Source organism: Xenopus laevis, chromosome 7L (genome assembly GCF_017654675.1).
Source record: "Xenopus laevis strain J_2021 chromosome 7L, Xenopus_laevis_v10.1, whole genome shotgun sequence".
Taxonomy (NCBI): Eukaryota; Metazoa; Chordata; class Amphibia; order Anura; family Pipidae; genus Xenopus; species Xenopus laevis.
Genome location: NC_054383.1, coordinates 138,613,149 through 138,635,796, shown reverse-complemented (window position 1 = coordinate 138,635,796; position 22,648 = coordinate 138,613,149). Strand labels below are relative to the sequence as shown.

The following is a 22,648-nucleotide window of genomic DNA, read 5'->3' as shown; positions in this document are numbered from 1 at the left end:
AAGTTGTGTTCGAAAACAAATAGTGGATTCAATTGCAAATTCAGAATTCCGATATATGTGTATTATAAGTCCAAATTCATTTTTGTAGGTGTTTAACCTAAAGATCCAGGTAATTTCAGGTTGTAACAATTTTATTCTCTAGATCTCCCCCTCTCAGATCTCCATGTATTCTACCTACACATTGGAAATGGGAGCCAGACACAATACCATCATGTGAGCAATATTTCTGTTTTGCAATATTTAACATCATATTACAATTTTGTATATCCAGTAAATGTTCATAAATTCTTCTTTTTAATGTCCTTTTTGTTTTGCCTTTATATAAACTGCCACAATGGCAAGTAAAAAGATAAATGAAAAAAGCTGCTGTGCAATTAATGTAATTCAACATTTCAAATTGAATCAAATTATTACCAAAAGTTTTACATTGTTTTATCCAATTACATTGCTCACAATTGTCTCATTTACAGCTGCCTGAATTCTTACTACACCCAATATCTATTTTCTCTTCTAGTGTCTTTGGACTAGTAAACATTTAATACTTTGTTTCATCCTTTAGGTAAATGATGGCTTAGAGTTTAGCAATTGACCTACCACATGATCATTAGCTAAACTTGCCCAATGTTTGCTAATAATAGTCCATATATTTGTATTATTAGCAATAAAGGAGAGCATAAAACAGTTACAGTTCTCACTATTGTTACCCTCCAAGGTTTGAGAGTCTTTATTGGATGTATATAACAATGACTCACTTGTCTCAGATAGAGCCCATTGATAAGCCCTATGTAAAAGTTGACTTTTATTGCCATGCAGCCTAAACCTCTTATAAAGATAATAAGCCTGTCTCTTAAACTCATCATCAGATGAACAAATCCTTTTTTAGTCTAAGGTATTGCCCCCTAGGAATATTCCTAATGCAATAAGAGGGATGCATGGAAGAGGCATGAAGCAAACTATTACTTGCTGTAACCTTACAAAACAAATTTATTGAGATTAAATCTTGCTCATCGACATTTATGGAAATTCTAATCTTTTAGCATCTAAGTTCATGGTCAGATGTAAATTAAATTTCTTCTCATTCAACTTGGCCACAAATTCCTATTATAAAAATTCCAATCCTTGCCAAATGAGCATGATATCATCTATGTACCTGAGCCAACTTAATATATGACAAAGTTACATTCCTCATTTAAAAAATATGCCTCTCCCATTCTCCCAAAAACAGATTGGCACAGCTGGGGGCACATTTGGCCCCAATAGCCACACCCTGTATTTGGAGATAATGCACCCCATCAAACAAAGACAATTATGATATAAAATAAAATCTAAGGCATTTAAAATAAATCAGTGAAGGTGACTGTGCTGTGTGGGGTTAGTAATTCAACTCTCTACCCCAGTGTACCCTCAGGTGTAATTGCTTAAATCAAATTACTATTGAAGCCAATGAGAGGAAGCCACGGATACAGCACAGAACCACTTTCATCACATGACATGTTTTAAGCTCTAAGGGATCTTTTTCTAAATTAGCACAAAAAATAGTTACCACTGTTTAATCTCAACCACAACAAATTATATGAATGTAAAGAGTGAGCCCTTGAAGGTCTGTGCTCAGAACACATCTTTGTCCATTGTTGTGCTTCCAGTGTACATGTGCCAATAAAGTTAATTTAAACAATAACTAAAACTTGTTTTTCTATCCCTAAAATTACTCTAAACAGTCCCTAGACGAACATAATTTTTTTCCTGCATTCAGATTTATTGCTTTTCTCTATTACACCCATTTCAACTGCAGCTCTTTTAATGACTTCCTTGTCTGGAGTGAAGCTCCACCCCTTTTGCCTTCTTCTCCTTCTCTCTCTGACTGTGAATACCTCAAACTGGGCATGCTCACTGCCTCTGTTCCAATGGAAATCAACCCGTAGGCACCTCACAGTCAGATAAAGAAGGACTGTGTATCATTTTTGTACACAGTATGAGAGCATTTTTTACATGCCACTCAGTTAACTGGTTAATCACAATTAGGGTTGCCGCCTTTTCCGGAAAAAAATACCGGCCTTCCTATATATTTATCTTTTTTTCTTATTAATAACATTGGGATCACTGACCTTCCTATATATTTCTCTTTATTCCCTATTAATAACATTGGGATCACTGACCTTCCTATATATTTCTCTTTATTCCCTATTAATAACATTGGGATCACTGACCTTCCTATATATTTATCTTTATTCCCTATTAATAACATTGGGATCACTGACCTTCCTATATATTTATCTTTATTCCCTATTAATAACATTGGGATCACTGACCTTCCGATATATTTATCTTTATTCCCTATTAATAACATTGGGATCACTGACCTTCCTATATATTTATCTTTTTTTCTTATTAATAACATTGGGATCACTGACCTTCCTATATATTTATCTTTTTTTCCTATTAATAACATTGGGATCAACCATCATTTTTACTGGCCAGGCCAGTAAAATACCGGGCAGGTGGCAACCCTAGACACAGCAATCAGAATATGCAATGTGGTAGCCAGGGTCACACTACAACATTCAGTTCCCATATGAAATACCATCATTGGATGAGGAGGGAGTTGCAGTAAAGTGGCAGGGCACAGAGCAGCCACTCTAGTCCTTCTCCTCCTATTCCTCATTCAAATGGTGCCAGCTCCCTACCTTCTGGAGTAGGATGACTCTCCACCAACAGATAGGGGATAATGTGCACTACAGCACACATGTTGACCAATTGGCATGGGCGTTATTTATACTATATCAACCATTGCGTCTCCCTGCTGAGTGCCAGGTTCAATATGATCAGAAGCAGTCCTCTGAGGCTTAAGGTGCCTCCTAGTCGGGTGAAGGGGAAACCCCAATCACTGTCTGCCTCTGTGACACTCATCATCATCGACTGCCTCACCCCTACAGCAAGTTACTGTAGAGTTCCCCCCCCCCAAAGCATCCCCACAGCTTCCTGGGGGAAAGGAGTAACACCAGAACTTGGCAACCTCCAAAACTCAGGTCCAGTAGTTGTAATGTCATCTTACATAATGGATGCAATCTTCTGGCCATGCTCCACAAAAGCCCTCTGACCCAACTGTCTTTCTTTGGATATGTACTCAACCTTATGGTTCAGCTCTTCCTGAATAGCTAGATGGGTTGGGTGCTGGAAAAACATGTAAGGTATGTGGACATTTCTGTGTATGCCCTAGCTAACAGTGCCAGCTTGGACATCCTTGCCCAAAACTGAGCCCTTCCATTCCCTTTATCAGCTTAGTTGCTCTTTTCTGTAATTTATTTCTAAATAACTACCCCTGTAGGGGATAAGACTAACATCCCCCTATTCTGCCTGTGAAAACATCAAGCCCAGTTACAATCAGGAGAATGATCAATTGGTCGAAAGCCCCAGAGGACATCTGGGGGACAAAAGGAGGAAGGGAGAAGAATCACCGGCACAACGTGGGTATTTCTAGGAGGGAGAACCCTTGCTCGTTTATTGTGAAAAAAAGGAGGATCCAGGAAGAGCCTGTGTTTGGAGACAAATCTACTGGGTGGGTTGGCAGGGAGACCTTATAAAGGTGCCCCTGCTGCAGCATCAAGGCAGAACCTAGTGTGTGTGAGACTGTCCTAAAGTTCAGACAGGCCACTGTTTTGTGTTGTGCAGATCTGGAGGAGTGGTCTGCAGCCCCTGATGTACATATAAAGCCCATTCCTGACAAGCTGATAGAGACTCAGATGGTGCCAAGTGCCAGTGTTGAGACTTACCCTGCTGCAGAGCTGCCTGTAATCTCCAGTGTGACTGCCTCTGAGTGTACCCTGGTGAGTGAGCCACCCAAGGGAGGGCAGATATTGGCAAGGACACAAGTGTAGGACCCCTGTGTGAAGACAGGTCTTGTGTGTGCACTTGCCATGAGGGAGTCACTACTAAGTGTCCAAAGGGAGAGGTACTTTGGGAAAGGTAGTGCTACCTGGGGAATAAGAGCTCTTGGGAAGGGACATTTCATTGAAGCTGAACTGTGTCTTGTTTATTCCCTTCTGGAGTTGATTGGAACCATGTTATTGAAAGGATTCTGTTAGCTAGACAGTCAGAGTGATACTTAATAGCGAGATAGTTAGGTCACCACGTGTCCCCAGGGCAGGAGCGCACTGGGTATTAGAATCCCAATTTCTTTTTCTTATGTTTTATATAAAGTTGTACTTGCTTACTGCAAAGTGTGTGTTTTATTTTCCTGCTGGAATTCTCCTGAGGTCTAATTCCTCAGGGCCCACTTGGTGGAGTTACTTTGCTGTAAATCCAAGTTCCCAGTACCTTTTCATGCAAAGAGGCTCAGGACACCTGGTCACCATAGCAACTGCACCAAAGAGAGTGCAAGAGAGTGCACCAACAAAGGATTACATAATATCTGGAAACATTTATTATATTAATTAAGTGACGTGGAAATTTTTCATATTTCGTCATATGGCCGCCACCGATGCGGGATAAGCGTCTTTATGACCGACCTTTGCACAGTCGCCCGATCATTCTCATCTGATTTGTGTTCATCAGGCATGACTGCAGCATGCCGGGTGTGGCACCGGTTGGGATTGAGGAATACGGACCACTGAACAAAGATGTACTTTTACAAGATCAGTACAAGCCATGCTAAGATCACTGTGTCTGTGTATATGTATATTACCGGGGGAAGTGCCTTTTGTCCTGGTGTCTTTTGTTTGCCTAGGGCAGTCTACTCCCCCCCCCCCTTCTATGGACATGTGTCTGTCTGCTGGTTCCACCAATTGATTCATAGCATAACATGCTCATTGATTGGATATATTGTAAGACCACCTTTTGTCTTGGTGTATAATAAACCACTGGCCATTGTAGAGGGAGGCAGAATACTGGACCCCAGCTAAGAACGACTGCTGTGACGTTATTTCCGGGGGATTGCGCAACATCACCACACGATACATCAAGGTTTCCGGATCGATTGTCCATTAAGACGAAAGATCATTTTTATACGATATCAGATGGCGAGCCAAGGGCATGAGGTTCAATTTTTCCCTTAATTTCAGCAGAATTAAAAGGGGCCATATTTTATTTCGGGCAGCAAAAAGGCCGGCATTGAGATAAGACCTTTTTGTTTTGATACTCTCATATTTGAGAAAGTTTTTGCTTTCTGCAAATTGATTTGTGGTCTCTAGGCTGCTGGAATCAGATAAAAATCTACCAAAAGAACCTTTTGGGTGTATGTGTGGTGTTTTTAGGTATTTACTGCCCAGGTACTGGTTGGGGCATATCTGCATAACTGCTGTGGGGTTTTATTCATTTATTTCTTTTTTTAACCATAAGGGACTGTTATTGCCCCTGCTGGAGGATCTGTGAGTGATTCAGACCAGTGGAGGGAGTTTCTGTGTATGCCGGGTGGTTGTAGGATAATCTTGTAGCAGCAGATATGGCCAACAGTATCTAGAGGGGATTTAGAATCATTGTTTTTTATTTGTGTTTGTTTTCTGTCTGTCTACTAAGTGGTGTTTGTTTTAAAATTGCGACTCTATAGGTTTCATCCTTGAGAAAATCTTTTGTTTGGGAGGATTGTATTGCTTTTATTATTACAATAATCAATATTGGAGGTTGGGTAACAATCCGACCAATCTGAATTACAAACCAAGTTTCTAGCCCTTGCTGAGTCTGAACAGGGGGAGCCTACGCCATTTTGTCCTTAAGCACATGTGCCAGTGGCCATTTTGTCTTTGTTTTTGAAAATGTATATTGGGCTATTGGTGGGAGACACATCCCCTGCATATAACCCTAACAGTTGTTCTATTGTATATAATAGATTTTCATCTTTACATTTCATAACAGCAAAGTTCTCTTTGAACTTTTTGGAACATTTTTTACATTTTCTTTATACCTCTCTGCTGTTCCCTGCAGTCTATTGACTCCTACTTCCTCCAGGATAGGGGGTTTTCCTAAGGAAGAGACCATCACATGGTGTTGTAATTGTAATTGTCCTTTTGTCTGAGTGAAGGAAGAGTGTTGCATGGTGTCACGTAAACGTGTGACGTATGACCAACTAGCACACACACAGGGAAATACCACACTTGTAAGAAGGGTTTACACAGGAGTTTATTTCAGATACAAAACAAGCAGTAGATCAGGAACACAGAATTAGCATGTGAACTCCCCCAAGTCCAAAACACTCCCGGTCAGAAATAAAGAGCTTCCCTTGGAGCACTCCACACCAAGATGCACACGCCCTCCAGGCAAATCCAAACACAAAGTCAGGGAGTTCCTTTGGGCACTTTCAAAGGGGAAAGGAGCAAAGTGCCTTTGGGTAAATCCACCGAATAACCATACCTCAAGGGGATCCAGGTATAAACAGTCCTCTGGGAGGAAGGGAGATCCAAACTGTTGGATGGAGTCTTCCTGCCTCAGCTAGGATAAACTCCAAGGAACCGCAGAGGAGGGTGCCCTGCCACAGCCAGGTTACACCCCAGACGAATAACAACAACTCTCTAGCCCTCCCCTCTGGTATACCTGGCCTTTTCCCCACCCCCTAGGGTTGATTAGCTGGGAGGCCGGCCTTGCTTCTGGTTAACCCCACCCAAGCAGGTCTGATTGGCAGGGGCCCTGCTGCATCATTAGGGGAGGGGGAAATACCTTGGAGGGGTTTGTCCAGCTCTTCTGGAGGGCAATCCTGGGAGCTCCTTTGTTTAAAGCTTTTTGGCGGGAAAGTAGAACAAAGAAGAAACACCATCTTGGATTAGATGTGTACTAGTCAGTTAGCTATGGATAAAATGGGACCAGTAGAAGGGAATTTTGGTCACACTCAGTATTTGTCACACTTCTTCCCCCCCAGAGTAAGTGCATTGCTGGGGATCCCCTTTGTAGGGTGAGTCACGGCTGCACTTTGAAGGTCCCACTGGCTCAGTGAAATCTTTGGGTGACATAGTTGTTTCTTTCAGTCCATATTCTTCTTTGTGTTGTGAGCCATTTGCATGGGGATTGAGGAGCTTTATTGCTACTTTGTCTGTCTTTGGATGCAAATTCCACCTTAACTTGACGCCCACACAAAGTCCGTTTATTTAGTTCTTGAACTGCATCAGCAGTATCTCTGTGGTGTTCAAATTCCACAAATGCGAAACCCGGGGGGCTCCTGGCCACCCACACACTACGTAAAGGGCCATAATATCCAAATGCCTGCTCCAATATAGTCTTATGGCCATGCTTGCCAAGGTTTCCAATGTAGACTTTGCAGCTTGTCTGTGGAACACCCCTGTGTCCTCTCCTGGGTGCACAGTTGTTCTCCCACCTTTTTGGGGCACACAAGTTGACTGCTGACACTCTAAATTCTTTTAGGTCTGATGCATCAATATTCACTTGTTGCTTCCTGTAGATATGGGGACCAGTCTCTTGGGCAACCTGCACTTGACACTCAGTGACCCCCTGTGATACAATATTTGCAGATTTGGCAGGTGGCAGTCTTATTGGGGTCAGGTTAGGGAGTCTGCGTGGGCATGTTGCCTGTAAGTGAGTAGTACAACCACAAATAAAACAGGCCCGAGGAATCCTAAGTGGTTTAGAATCTGGAAGGGCCCTGACTGTCACATGGCTGGCATGTAGAGCATGGGTATGATCAGCCTCACAGGAGTGGTTTGTAGGACTCAGGGGTAGGGTAAGTGGCTGGGACTGGACACAATTCTCCAGGTACTCATCTGCTAACTGGGTGTCCTCCTCCAAGGTACCAGGCATCCGGTCCCCAACCCATTGTCGCACTTCAAGGGAGCAGTTTTCGAAGAATTGTTCTTTTAGCATCAATTGGCACAAATCCTCAAGGGAATTAACTTTATTCCCCCTTACCCAGTTGCAGAAATCCCTCTGCAACTTATTCCTGTAATCCTGGTGAGTTTCTTGGGAGGCTTTACGCCGGGTGCGGAAAGCTCTTCTGTAGGAGTCTGGAGTGATGGCGTAGCTGGCGAGAAGAATCTCATGCACTTTCCAATAATTTGCTCGCTGGGAGTATGGAATTTCCAAATAGACTTTGCTAGCTTTACCAGTGAGCTTACCAGCCAAAATAAGCACCCACTCATCCTGGGGAACTTGGTGGTCCTCACATAAACCTTCAAAGGAGCGAAGGAAGCTGTCTATGCTCTGCTTAGACTCATCAAAGGAAGGAAAGGCAGCATGAGTCAGTTTCACAACTGGCTGTCGTGCAATGGTTGGCCCTGCTGTGGGCCCACAACTCAAGTTCCTAGGCTGATTTCCCTGTATAGTTAGGTGCAATGCCTCTAGCCGTTCTGCTGGGGTCAGCCCTGGACCAATAGCAGCAAGGTGTTTCTGAAACAAGGTAACCGTGTTGTCCTCAGGTTCCCCAGCTGCATCTTGGTGCAAATTATAGTTTTCTTTTCCCTCCTCAGGGGTTTCGGGGTCACCATGGGCATCACCTTCCTGGTTCTATGAGTTCCTGTCTCTGCTTTCCCACTGTGTCAATACCCCATGTGTGGCAGAGCCTTTGTAGCGTTGGTAGCCTGAGCTCAGTAATCTCCTGAGCTGTAAGGTTTGCGAAGTTCCCTGATGTGCTAGTTTCCATTATCCACACCGCTGCCACCAGAAATGTCACGTAAACGTGTGACGTATGACCAACTAGCACACACAGGGAAATACCACACTTGTAAGAATTTCAGATACAAAACAAGCAGTAGATCAGGAACACGGAATTAGCATGTGAACTCCCCCAAGTCCAAAACACTCCCGGTCCGAAATAAAGTGCTTCCCTTGGAGCAATCCACACCAAGATGCACACGCCCTCATGGCAAATCCAAACACAAAGTCAGGGAGTTCCTTTGGGCAATTTGAAAGGGGAAAGGAGCAAAGTGCCTTTGGGTAAATCCACCGAATAACCATACCTCAAGGGGATCCAGGTACAAACAGTCCTCTGGGAGGTAGGGAGATCCAAACTGTTGGAGGGAGTCTTCCTGCCTCAGCTAGGATAAACTCCAAGGAACCGCAGAGGAGGGTGACCTGCCACAGCCAGGTTACACCCCAGACGAACAACAACAACTCTCTATCCCTCCCCTCTGGTATATCTGGCCTTTTCCCCACCCCCTAGGGTTGATTGGCTGGGAGGCCGGCCTTGCTTCTGGTTAACCCCACCCAAGCAGGTCTGATTGGCAGGGGCCCTGCTGCATCATTAGGGGAGGGGGAAATACCTTGGAGGGGTTTGTCCAGCTCTTCTGGAGGGCAATCCTGGGAGCTCCTTTCTTTAAAGCTTTTTGGCGGGAAAGTAGAACAAAGAAGAAACACCATCTTGGATTAGATGTGTACTAGTCAGTTAGCTATGGATAAAATGGGACCAGTAGAAGGGGATTTTGGTCACACTCAGTATTTGTCACACATAGTTACATAGCTACATAGTTAAATTGGGTTGAAAAAAGACAAAGTCCATCAAGTTCAACCCCTCCAAATGAAAACCCATCATCCATACACACACCCCTCCCTACTTTTAATTAAATTCTATATACCCATATATATATATACTAACTATAGAGTTTAGTATCACAATAGCCTTTGTATTATGTCTGTCCAAGAAATCATCCAAGTCCCTCTTATAGTCATTAACTGAATCATCACCCGGCAGTGCATTCCCCAACCTCACTGTCCTCACTGTGATGAACCCCCTACTCTGTTCCTTTAAATAAAACTTCTTTTCCTCTAGTCTGAAGGGGAGGCCTCTGGTACGTGATTCTCTTTATGGGTAAAAAGGTCCCCTGCTATTTGTCTATAATGTCCTCTAATGTACTTGTAAAGTCTAATCATGTCCCCTCACAAGCGCCTTTTTTCCCCCAGAGAAAACAACCCCAACCCCTCATAATTTAACTCTTCCCTCCCTCTAACCAGTTTAGTTGCACTTAGTCTCTGCACTCTCTCCAGCTCATTTATATCCCTCTTAAGGACTGGAGTCCAAAACTGCCCCCATACTCCAGATGAGGCCTCACCAGGGACCTATAAAGAGACACAATTATGTTTCATCCCTTGAGTTAATGCCCTTTTTTATACAAGAACTTTATTTGCTTTAGTAGCCACAGAATGACACTGCCCAGAATTAGACAACTTGTTATCTACAAAGACCCCAAGATCCTTCTCATTTAAGGAAACTCCCAACACACTGCCATTTAGTGTATAACTTGCATTTATATTATTTTTGCCAAAGTGCATAACCTGCATTTATCAACATTGAACCTCATTTTCCAGTTTGCTGCCCAGTTTTCCAGTTTAGACAAATCACTGTGCAAAGTGGCAGCATCCTGCATGGAACCTATAGTTCTGCACAATTTAGTCTCATCTGCACAAATAGAAACAGTACTTTCAATGGCCACCTCCAGGTCATTAATAAACAAGTTGAAAAGCAAGGGACCTAGTACAGAGCCCTGCGGTACTCCACTAACAACACTGGTCCAATTAGAAAATGTTCCATTTACCACCACTCTTTGTAGTCTATCTTTTAGCCAGTTCTCTATCCAGGTACAAATACTATGTTCCAGGCCAACATTCCTTCATTTAACCAATAACCTTCTGTGTGGCACTGTATCAAATGCTTTAGCAAAGTCTAAGTAAATCACATCCACTGCCATCCCAGAATCAAGGTCTCTACTTACCTTCTCATAAAAAGAAATTAAGTTAGTCTGGCAAGATCTATTACACATAAAACCATGCTGGCACAAACTCATAGTATTACGATTTGCTATGAAGTCCAGTATCTTATTCTTTATTAACCCTTTGAAAAGCTTTCCTACCACTGACGTCAGACTAACTGGCCTATAGTTTTGAGGCTGAGAACGGGATCCTTTTTTGAATAGTGGCACCACATTAGCAATTCGCCAGTCTCTCGGCACTATGCCAGATCTCAATGGATCCTGAAAAATTAAGTAAAGAGGTTTGGCAATCACAGAGATAAGCTCGCTAATTACCCTGGGATGAATACCATCTGGCCCTGGACCTTTGTTAATCTTAACATGTTCTAGTCTCTTTTGAATTTCCTCATGTGTGAACCATGCATCATTAGTTGTATTACTAGAATTGGGACCGTTAAGAAGGAAACCTTCATTAACTGGTTCCTCATTTGTGTAGACAGATGAAAAATATGAGTTCAGATGCTCTTTTTGTGTGCTGCTCCACCAAGATTCTTCCCCAGTTCACTCACCTTGTTCCTCTGTTTTCTACATAGTTTCTCGTTTATTCATCATGCTTTCTTCATTCTTCTTAAAGGCTGCTGCTATAAAACTGCAATACCTTTTAATGATGCAAAGTTGGCAAAAACTGCCCTTTCTAAATTGTAATGGTTTAAATACAACCCCCACACACTGTACAGTGGTGCTGTTGAACTGTTGCAGGGAGTGAGGAGGGCAGACTAAACTGAGAGAAAAAAAAACTACAAACCCAAAAAACTACAAAAAAATACTACAAAAATACAAAACCCCCAAAAAACTACAAAAAAACTAAACTGTAATAACTTAAAAAACCACAGAAATGTGTTCAAACTTTCATAAAATAACAAGAAAGTCTGGAGAGTCTTTGCAAGTGTGTAGTATTATTATCGCACTACATGTTTCGGACCCATCTGGTCCTTCCTCTGGTGCATGTTATAAACAGTGTAAGAATAAAACAGCTTTTAAGCCCTCCATTACCCATAAGCCCCACGTGTATCTACAGCTCCATCTTGTGGCCAGTAGACAGCAATACAGCAGTATATTTTAACATATAAATACTATGTTTCCATCTATTCACTTGTAACACCAATAGCAATTCCAGTAGTTTAACGATACAGTTACAATTATGTTTCAAATGCGTTTAAATAGCAATAAGTTATCCTCACCATGGTAATTTAGTTATAAAGTCCATTGTGTCAGTGGCCTCTTGTTCGAGACAACTGCAAAAAATACATTGTGCCACACTACCATCTTGTGGTCATGTTACTAACTGACGTTCCAATTTCATTTAATAACAAACCCTGATCCAAACTCAGGCAAGAACAATAACAATACAAATCAGTATAGTTGTATCATTATTATATTATCCTGTTATATATGTGTGATTCTGTTTAAAGGGTCACAAAACCCTGATACCCTTTACTTACTTGTTGCTGGAGTACAAATCCCAGAATATGTAACATACTGTGAAGGTTGAGGCATGCTGGGAGCTGTAGTCCAGCAACATTAGAGTTCTATTTGTAATGGAGGCACTCACTGCTCTAATAAATTATGTATGTGACTGTTAATCTGCAGGTGTGGGCCCTTGTGTACAGATGAAGCCACTTGGATTTGTGAGTTAAATGCATCATAACTGTGTTATCTAAAGTCATCTAAACTCATTTAATGCAGTTACCCCCACATGTAATAAAAGGCACTAAGTTTGCCCAGGAGCAGTAACCAGTAGCAACCAATAAGATGTTTGCTTTTAAACATGTGACCAGGAAATTCTACCTGCTGATTGGTTGCTATAGGTTACTGCCCCTTGGCATACTTAGTGCCTTTAATTACATAACCCCATTAATCTTTTCATTAGCATACAAAAGTACCATTGTTCACAATGTGTACAGTTATTCTGTGTTAAACACGCAAACCAAAGTGGCTTGATCTGTATGTTGGAGGCAGGGTGTTGCTGAACTGTACTTCTCAGGTATAGTTTAACCCTTTAAGTGCTGTACTTCTCAGGTATAGTTTAACCCTTTAAGTGCTAACAGAATTGAAATTCTTGATTACGCGAAATGCCAGACGTTTTTGAAACATTTTGTATTCTCTCACTTTAGGGGCATTTTCTGAGGGTGAACCAATAGTTTACCTAGGAAAATGATACATTGGTTTTTTTTTAGAGTAACTGAGATTTCTAAATCTGCCTCAGTTTTCATGTATTTCCACCTCTGCAAAAAGATTTATAGTGCTAAATACTAAAAAAATGAAAGATTCCTATTTTTCACAATATATGAATTTATACTAGAAACATGTTTCATTTTACACATAAAAATAAAACTGCCCGTGTCTCTCGAACATGCCAATACCAGATATGTATAGTTTTGGGGAGATTTAGGACTTCTGTACAGCAAAAACTCCCGGCAGTATATTACCGAATTTTGACAGCACAAAGGCAGAAAACGCCATACTTTAGATTCCAAGGCCAAAACATCCTGAAACAGTAGGTTTACCCCAGAAAACCATATATTTTTGACAAGTACACATTCTGTGGATTTCAAAATTGGTAACTATGTCCCTCTACTCCTAACTACCAACCATCAAAGCTTGTCTGAATGTAGCAGTTTTTATAAAAATTCTGGAAAATCATTTCAAAAGTTTTATTTTGCTGCTCCGCATATCCCACACTGTATTAGGTAACAAAAAAAATCACCCTGAATATGATTGCCAGGGGTCCACTGAACAGTTTGATACCCATTATGCATAGGTTTACCAAAGTATCTGCCATTGAGAGACCCCAATATAAAGTTAGCGCATCCAAATTGTCCAGGACTTTACTTCAGCTACTGAAACATCAACATTTTTGAGGGGTAAAAACACAGAAATATATGTTTACCCCCCAAAACCATATATTTTTGGAAAGTACACATTTTACTGAATCTAAAATGGGTACCCATGCCTTTCTGCTCCAAACTAGTCACAAGGCTTTCCCAAAATCAGCGGTTTTGGTGAAATATCTGAAAACTGCCTCAAAGCTCCAACTTTCCAGCATCATATCACCCATGTATCATTACGTACCAAGAAAAAGCACCGAAACTATGATTGCCAGGGGTCCTCCAAACTGTTTGGCTCCCATTGCACATAAGTTTACCAAAGTATCTGGCATCTAGAGGCCCCAAAATGAAGTTAGCGCATACAAATAGTCCTGTGGGAAACTTCAGCTTATGAAAAATCAACACACAGGAGAATGTGTTGTCCACTTGGTGGATGATATTTGGGAGGTTTTGAGTTGATTGTCTTTACTAAAAATGGATTTTTCTTTTGACCCTGAAGGTGAGTGATTTAGCCCAGTTCCCTTGACTTCCTCTGAGCTACAAACTCACAGTTAGATCCCCTACCCCTCCCCCACACCTGGGTGCATTTTTTTGCTGTTTCAGCACAAATTACTTACTTTTTGTACAGATTGAGTGGGGATTTTGATTTGCAGTTTTGTGAGGAGAGAAAATTCCCCTGGGATGTAAGGAGAGCAGACTGAGGCAAGTCCTTTCTTTTAAAAGGCAGGTGCAACTACTTTTACCTCAGGGCAAGACACTATTGAGGGGTCTTTCGGAGTTCTGTTTGAAGGGGTGCTGTATAAAAATGTTTACAGCACAGAGGAAGTGAGGTGCTTCCTTTGCAAGAACCTGGGGCACACTCGCCAGAGTTGCCCCAAAGGGCATATTAAGACCACAGCCCCTGTTTCTGCTCCCAGTGCCTTGAATAAAACCTCTTATCCTGCTGGGACTATTTCAGCAGGGTCCTCAAAGGGGAAATCTACATAATAACATAGTAACATAGTAAGTAAGGTTGAAAAAAGACACATGTCCATCAAGTTCAACCTTTTCGTTTTTTGTGTTTTTTTTTTTTTTAAATCTGCCTAACTGCAAGTTGATCCAGAGGAAGGCAAAAAAACCCATCTGAGGCTTCTCCAATTTGCCTCAGAGGGGGAAAAAATTCCTTCCTGACTCCAAAATCGGGCTAGTCCCTGGATCAACTTGTACTATGAGCTATCTTCCATATCCCTGTAATGGATTTGCCTAGTGCAGTCCCATTAAGTGTATAAGTGGATATTGTTACATCCCAGGTGCAGGACTTTACATTTATCAACATTGAATCTCATTTGCCACTTTTGCCGGTTTGGGAAGATCGTGTTGCAAGTGTATGGAATGGAAGTGAATGTAAATGAATTGAATTAATTGGGCTGATAGTTTTGTGTCATCTGCAAAAACTGATACATTACTTATATCACCCTCCCCTAAGTCATTAATGAACAAGTTAAATAAAAGTGGCCCCAATACTGAGCCCTGGGGGACCCCACTAAGAACCTTACTCCAAGTAGAGAATGTCGCATTAACAACCACCCTCTGTACCCGATCCTGTAGCCAGTTTCCTATCCATGTGCAAACGACTTCATTAAGCCCAACAGACCTTAGTTTAGAAAGCAGTCATTTGTGGGGCACAGTATCAAACACTTTGGCAAAATCCAAATAGATCTACTGCCCCCCCCCCCACTGTCCAGCATCTTACTTACCTCATCATAAAAAGCAATCAAATTTGTCTGACATGACCTATCCTTCATAAAGCCATGCTGCTCATAATGCCATTCACTAGGACAACATTTTGAATGTGATCCCTTAACAAGCCTTCAAATAATTTGCCCACCACAGATGTCAGACTTACTGGCCTATAATTACCAGGCTGAGATCGTAATCCCTTTTTAAATATTGGAATAACATCATCTTTTCTCAAAACCATAGGTACCATACCAGATGGAAGTGAATCTGAGAAAATCAGAAATAAGGGCTGGTCTAAAACTGAACTAAGCTCTCTTAGAACCCGGGGGTGTATGCCATCAGGCCCTGGAGCCTTCTTTACATTAATTTGTATTAAAGCTTTATGAATCATATCCTGAGTCAGCCACTGACTAGATTGAGCTGAACCATTAGTGCAGTTATAAAGTGAGCCTGGGAACCCAGACTCCTCTATTGTATACACTGATGAAAAGAACTGATTTAACACATTTGCCTTTTCTGTATCTGTTACAACCAGACTGGTACCATTATTTAATGGAGCAACTCTCTCAACCTGCATCTTTTTACTATTAATATACTGGTTAGTTTTCACCTCCACCACAATTATCTCTTCATTTCCTTTCTTTGCCTTCCGGATTGCTGATTTACAACATTTATTACATTGTTTATATTCATTAACAGATTTGTAGTTTTTAAATACTTTTCGATACTTTACCCAAACTAGCAGCCTTTTCTATTTGCATCAGAAGCTTAGCCTCCTCCTCCTCACTTACATAAGGGGGATTTCCTTCACTAAAGAACCTTAAGGTGGCTGTTACACAACCCACCTCTACAGAGCCACAGTTGTTCCTACCACAACAAATTGTACCCCTGTAAGGCAAAGGAATATGGATGAGAACCCTTTAAATATTTAAATTTTGCACCAAGAGTGATGCTATGCATGCAGGGTCTGCTGGGCCAGCAGGACAGTGGGGGGGAAAAACCCAGTGGACCCCACCAGCCAAGACCTGCTCCCCTGACCAGTCGATCAGCTGTTGCACCTTTCATACATGGGGTGAGCATGGCAGGAGAGCCATGGCAGATTTAACAACTTAAGTCCATCAAGTTAAAGTACAGAAGTTTAAGTACAACATATAGAGTTAGACAGAGTTAAAGGGATACTGTCATGGGAAAAAACATTTTTTTCAAAAAGAATCAGTTAATAGTGCTGCTCCAGCAGAATTCTGCACTGAAATCCATTTCTCAAAAGAGCAAACAGATTTTTTTATATTCAATTTTGAAATCTGACATGGGGCTAGACATTTTGTCAATTTCCCAGCTGCCCCTGGTCATGTGACTTGTGCCTGCACTTTAGGAAAGAAATGCTTTCTGGCAGGCTGCTGTTTTTCCTTCTTAATGTAACTGAATGTGTCTCAGTGGGACATGGGTTTTTACTATTGAATGCTGTTCTCAGATCTACTAGGAAGCTGTTATCTTGTGTTAGGGAGATATTATCTGGTTACCTTCCCATTATTCTTTTGTTTGGCTGCTGGGGGGGGGGAGGGAGGGGGTAATATCACTGCAACTTGCAGTACAGCAGTAAAGAGTGATTGAAGTTTATCAGAGCACAAGTCACATGACTTGGGGAAGCTGGGAAATTGACAATATGTCTAGCCCCATGTCAGATTTCAAAATTGAATATAAAAAAATCTGTTTGCTCTTTTGAGAAATGGATTTGACTGCATAATTCTGCTGGAGCAGCACTATTAACTGATTCATTTTGAAAAAAATGTTTTTTCCCATGACAGTATCCCTTTAAGAACTTACATATATGGATACCTGCTGAACTGCATCTCTCCTTCTCATCTCTTCCAGGTATGTCTAATTCCTGCTAATTGAACTTACTGCTCCTAGCTTTCTGCATCTCACCATCCAACTCTGCTGCAAATCTTTGTATTACCATTGCCAATTATTCAATTGTGGGGTAGGTGTTAAAATGCATCAGTTAACATTTATCTAGCAATTTGTTGCTTGCTTTAGTGAATAGTTTGGTATGTCCATTTTATTGCTATCGATGTCTGTTAGATGACCAGACTCAGAGATTCTTCTGTCTTTAACTTGTCTTAATTAATCAATTGCTGGCCCTCACCCATGTGACCCTCTTGCTGTATATCAGGACATTCATTCTAGGGGAAGCATAGCAGGGGTGAGCATGGCAGGAGAGCCATGGCAGATTTAACAACTTAAGTCCATCAAGTTAAAGTACAGAAGTTTAAGTACAACATATAGAGTTAGACAGAGTTGGACAACAGTTGGATCAGAGTTGAATTGGAATCTCCAAGCAAACATTGGACATCACTGCTCATCAATTCTTCTATCAACAAGATAAGCCGGATTATACTGTCTAACTATGTTTAATTTGATTGCCTTCTTTTTCTCTCTCTCCTCTATACTTCTGCATATATCCTCTGCACTCCAACATCCATCAAACTATCCTGAAATTGAAATCTCCTCTTCACTGCTCCCATCACCCTCTCTCAATCTAAGCACACTATCTTGTATTGTTAAATCTATTATCCCCTCTCATTCCATCAAACAATACACTGCTCGCACTGTCAAATCTAGGTCACACCTTGTCTCACTCTCATTATTACTATTACTTGCAGCTGGGGATGTCTCCCCAAACCCTGGTCCAACTCACTCATTTGTACCCTCACTTATTCCTACTCTCAGGCATTCAACAAGGTCTTTTCCAGTCTCTCAGACTTTACGTACTTCTAATATTGCAAACCTAATTCACATAAAACCAGCACCCTCCATACCTTTCTCATGTGCCCTCTGGAATGCACGGTCAATCTGCAATAAACTAACAGCAGTCCATGACCTCTTTATAGCTAAATCCCTTCACCTTCTTGCAATCACTGAAACATGGCTCTCACCCTCAGACACTGCTTCACCTGCTGCCCTCTGCTATGGAGGCTTCTCACTTACTCACACTCCTAGACCGGATGGCCGTCATGGCGGTGGGGTGGGATTTCTTCTCTCTCCCAAATGCAGGTTTCAAAATCTAACTACACCGTCTTCTCTCTCCTTCACTTCTTTTGAAGTCCACAGCATACGTTTGTTTTCTCCAATCTCTCTGCGTGTTGCTGTCATATATCGCCCCCCAGGTCCCTACTCCACCTTCTTGGATCACTTTGCTGCCTGGCTTCCATACTTTCTCTCCAGTGAGACACCTGCTCTCATTTTAGGGGACTTCAACATCCCCATTGACAACTCTGCTTCTGCTGCCACCTCTAAACTTCTCTCTCTAACAGCTTCATTTGGTCTCTCTCAGTGGACCGACTCACCTACCCACATCGAGGGTCATGCTCTTGACCTTATATTCTGCCACTCATGCTGCCCATCCAACTTAATAAACTCTCCCTACCCTCTGTCTGACCATCATCTACTCTCCTTTCAGATACTGCTTTCACCTGCACCTTCACAACCATCTCTCTCTACCCATACGTACAGAAACCTTAATGCTTTTGAACCACAACAATTATCAACAGTATCAGCACAATCCATATCTCATATTAATACTCTCTCCTGTCCCAATATGGCAGCTTCTCTCTACAACGATGCCCTTTCAACAGCACTTGACTCCCTTGCACCTTCTACCACCCGTCACAGCCGGCCAGCTAAACCCCAACCCTGGCACACTAGTGTAACACGGTACCTCAGAAGATGTAGTAGATCAGCTGAGCGACGATGGAGAAAGTCACGAACTGATCCTGATTTCATCCACTTCAAATTCATGCTCTCTTGCTATAACCGAGCTCTATCATTAGCCAAAGAACAATACTTCTCTTATCTAATATCTACTATGTCCTCCAAACCACAGCAGCTGTTTGCCACATTTAACTCACTCCTATGCCCCCCTCCACCTCCTCCACCTATTAATGTTACTGCCCAAGACCTTGCTCATTTCTTTAATGAAAAAATCGATCTCATTAGGCTGAGCATACCGTCCGACAACAATCTCAGACCAACGTGCAGTCCACTCACATCTACTTTGCACTCCTTCACCCCTGCAACTCTAGAGGAAGTCAGCAAACTTCTAGCCAGCTCAAAACCCACCACCTGCTCCCTTGACCCCATACCCTCTCGCCTTCTCCACCCAATCTCTGATACACTCTCTCCTGCACTTACCCACCTTTTCAATCTTTCACTCTCTACTGGTACCTTTCCATCATTATACAAACAAGCACTAATCACTCCTATCCTCAAAAAACCTTCCCTTGATCCCAGCTCTCCCACTAACTATCGACCGGTCTCCCTTCTTCCATTCGCCTCCAAATTACTAGAAAGGCTTGTTTACAAACGCCTGATCCAGCATCTCACTCACAACTCCCTCCTCGACCCCTTGCAATCTGGCTTCCGCCCATCACACTCGACTGAAACTGCCCTCACCAAAGTAACCAATGATCTTCTATTGGCAAAGTCTAAAGGTCATTATTCCATTCTAATTCTACTAGATCTCTCTGCAGCCTTTGACACAGTTGACCACACACTCCTCCTTGACATTCTACACTCAGCTGGCATTCGGGACACTGCTCTTTCATGGTTTACATCTTATCTGTCTGACCGTTCCTTTAAAGTTTCCTTCTCTAACTCTACTTCTACTACTTTCCCACTCTCTGTTGGAGTTCCTCAAGGCTCTGTTCTTGGCCCCCTGCTGTTCTCGCTCTATACAACTTCACTAGGAAAACTCATTCAGTCATTTGGACTTCAGTATCACCTTTATGCTGATGACACCCAACTCTACTTGTCTACTCCTGATCTTTCTAATTCTGTCCTTTCCCAAGTCACAGACTGTCTTTCTGCTGTCTCCTCCTGGATGTCACAGCGCCACCTGAAACTGAACCTTTCTAAAACAGAACTCATCATATTTCCTCCAAGATCTTCCCCTGTCCCTCAGATATCACTCACCGTAAACAACACCACCTTTCATTCCACCACACAGGCACGCTGCCTAGGAGTTATCTTAGACTCTCATCTGTCTTTTTCACCACACATTCAAACACTTGCAAAATCTTGCCGTATTCAACTGCGCAACATTGCTCGAATACGACCCTATCTCAGTTCAGAATCAACTAAAACACTGATTCAGTCTCTCATCATCTCCCGCCTTGATTACTGCAACTTACTCCTCACAGGTATTCCAACAAGTCACCTTTCACAACTCCAATCTGTTCTAAACGCGGCCGCTAGACTCATTCATCTAGCTCGCCGCTCAACATCAGCTGCTTCCATTTGTATGTCCCTTCACTGGCTCCCAATCTCTTCTAGAATCAAATTCAAATTACTTACACTCACATTCAAGGCCCTTAATAATGAAACCCCTCCCTATATTTCATCTCTAATCTCCAAATACTCTCCTTCACGAAACCTACGCTCTGCTTCTGATCTTCGCCTCACTTCTCCTCTGGTCACTTCTGCCCATTCTCGTCTACAAGACTTCTCTCGGGCTTCTGCTTTTCTCTGGAACTCTCTGCCACAAGCTGTCAGACTTTCTCCTTCCTTCCAAACTTTCAAGCGCTCCTTAAAGACCCATCTGTTTAAAGAGGCCTATTCGTTGTACCTTAATTAATCATTGCTGTATCAAAAATGACAAAGTGTTTATATAATCCTAATGTCTCAATTGTACCCTAACCTTTTAGTTTGTAAACCCCATTGTACTCTGTAATCCTTGTCTGTTAGCCACCATTTATTCCCTGTTTGCTATAACTGCAGTAAAGCACTGCGTATCTTGACAGCGCTATATAAATAAATGATGATGATGAAAATGATGACGATGTGTGAGGGCCCTTGATTTTTAGCCCCCAATGTTCCAGTCCGAATTTCACTGTGGAAGAATGATACTATATATATATATATATATATATATATATATATATATATATATATATATATATATATATATATATATATATATATATACACACATACACACGATATATAATGATACTATATATATATATATATATATACTATAACTGTATTTTTAGTGAATTCATTAACAATAGTTAATTTGGGGGGTGGCTCTTTGACTTCTGCCTGGACTTCAGAGTATCTGGTTATGTTGGAATTGCTGCTGAGCCATTTTATGGAGGGTCCCTCAGCTAAGTATCAATAAATCTCTTATGTTTCTTTTACTTGTGTGTGTCAGTTTAATCACTCTACAGACTGAACAAGAGCCCAATCTCAATACATTTGGTACCAGGAGTGGGGTCTGTAGTTTGATTACTGATGGGGTCTGTATGTCTACTCTACCTCTTTTCCTTGCCTATCCCCAGTATTAGGTCTGGGGATAGTAGGTACTATTTGTGTATTGTGTATTTGAATAAGAGACATTCTTAAAAAATGATGGTTGTGTTCTCAAGTGTTAGAGCAACAGACTAAGCAAATACAGGATTTAGAGTTACAACTTCAAACTGTCAAAGAGCAATTGCAACTGTTAAGGTTATGCAGTCAGAATGCAAAGCAAGAAAAGGAACAATTAGCTGCACAGTTTGAACAGTATATTATAAAGACTGTTAATAAAAAAAGGAGGAGAAAGAAACAGAAGCTCATTAGAAATCATGCAGAAGTGCGGGCTTTGATATGATGGTGAATGAATGGTCAGGGTCTGAAGAGGAGATTAGTGATGGGCGAATTTATTTGCCAGGCGCGAATTCGCGCCGAATTTGCGCAATTCGCGGCAGGCGAATAAATTCGCGAAACGCCCGCGAAAATTTGCCGAAAAAATTCGCCGGCGTCGGAACAACGGGCGCTGGCGTCAAAAACGGGCGCCGGCGTCAAAAACGAGACGCCGGCGCCGTTTCGCGAATTTTTCGCCGGTTCGCGAAATTCGCGAATTTTTCGGCGAAGCGAAATGCCGCAAATTCGCCCATCACTAGAGGAGATGGATGATGACATTTGTGAAAATGAAGTTGAGGTCAGACCCATTGTAACTCATAGACAGAAGAGAGAGGTGAGGGAGAAAAGTGGACAGCAGACAGAACACACATATTCCACATCTGGAGGTGATGTATCAGCTGAGCAACATTTAACTGAGGAAACTCGGTCAGGGTCAGCTAGTGAATTAACTGAAAGGTTTCAACAAAAATTTTATTGAACCAGCTTTATATAAAAGCAAAGATAAAATTATATAATCAAATCAAAGTAACAAATTGTCAAATACAACATTTTACATTTCTTTAACATATGAACAAAAGTGTTTTCCTGCGATTCCTGAGAGCATGGAAACAAAGTCCAGATATGAAAGACTTCAAGGAATTAAAGTCGTGCCTCATTTTCCAGAGGAAGAGATTATCCTGACTGTGAAAGCTTACTCTCCGTTTGTCCACTTGAATGAAGTGGAACTTTTTCTTCGAAACCATA

General features: G+C 41.8%; 1 protein-coding gene across 1 annotated transcript; it reads right to left on the bottom strand.

Annotated features, from left to right (window-relative positions):
* Positions 1-6,912: 6,912 nt before the first annotated feature.
* Positions 6,913-22,647, bottom strand: LOC108696832. The gene is made up of 2 exons (XM_041569102.1): positions 22,600-22,647; positions 6,913-8,322 (listed from the first exon to the last, which is right to left on the bottom strand). Exons 1-2 carry the CDS (start codon positions 22,645-22,647, stop codon positions 6,913-6,915), a joined length of 1,458 nt encoding a protein of 485 aa, XP_041425036.1.
* Position 22,648: the final 1 nt, after the last annotated feature.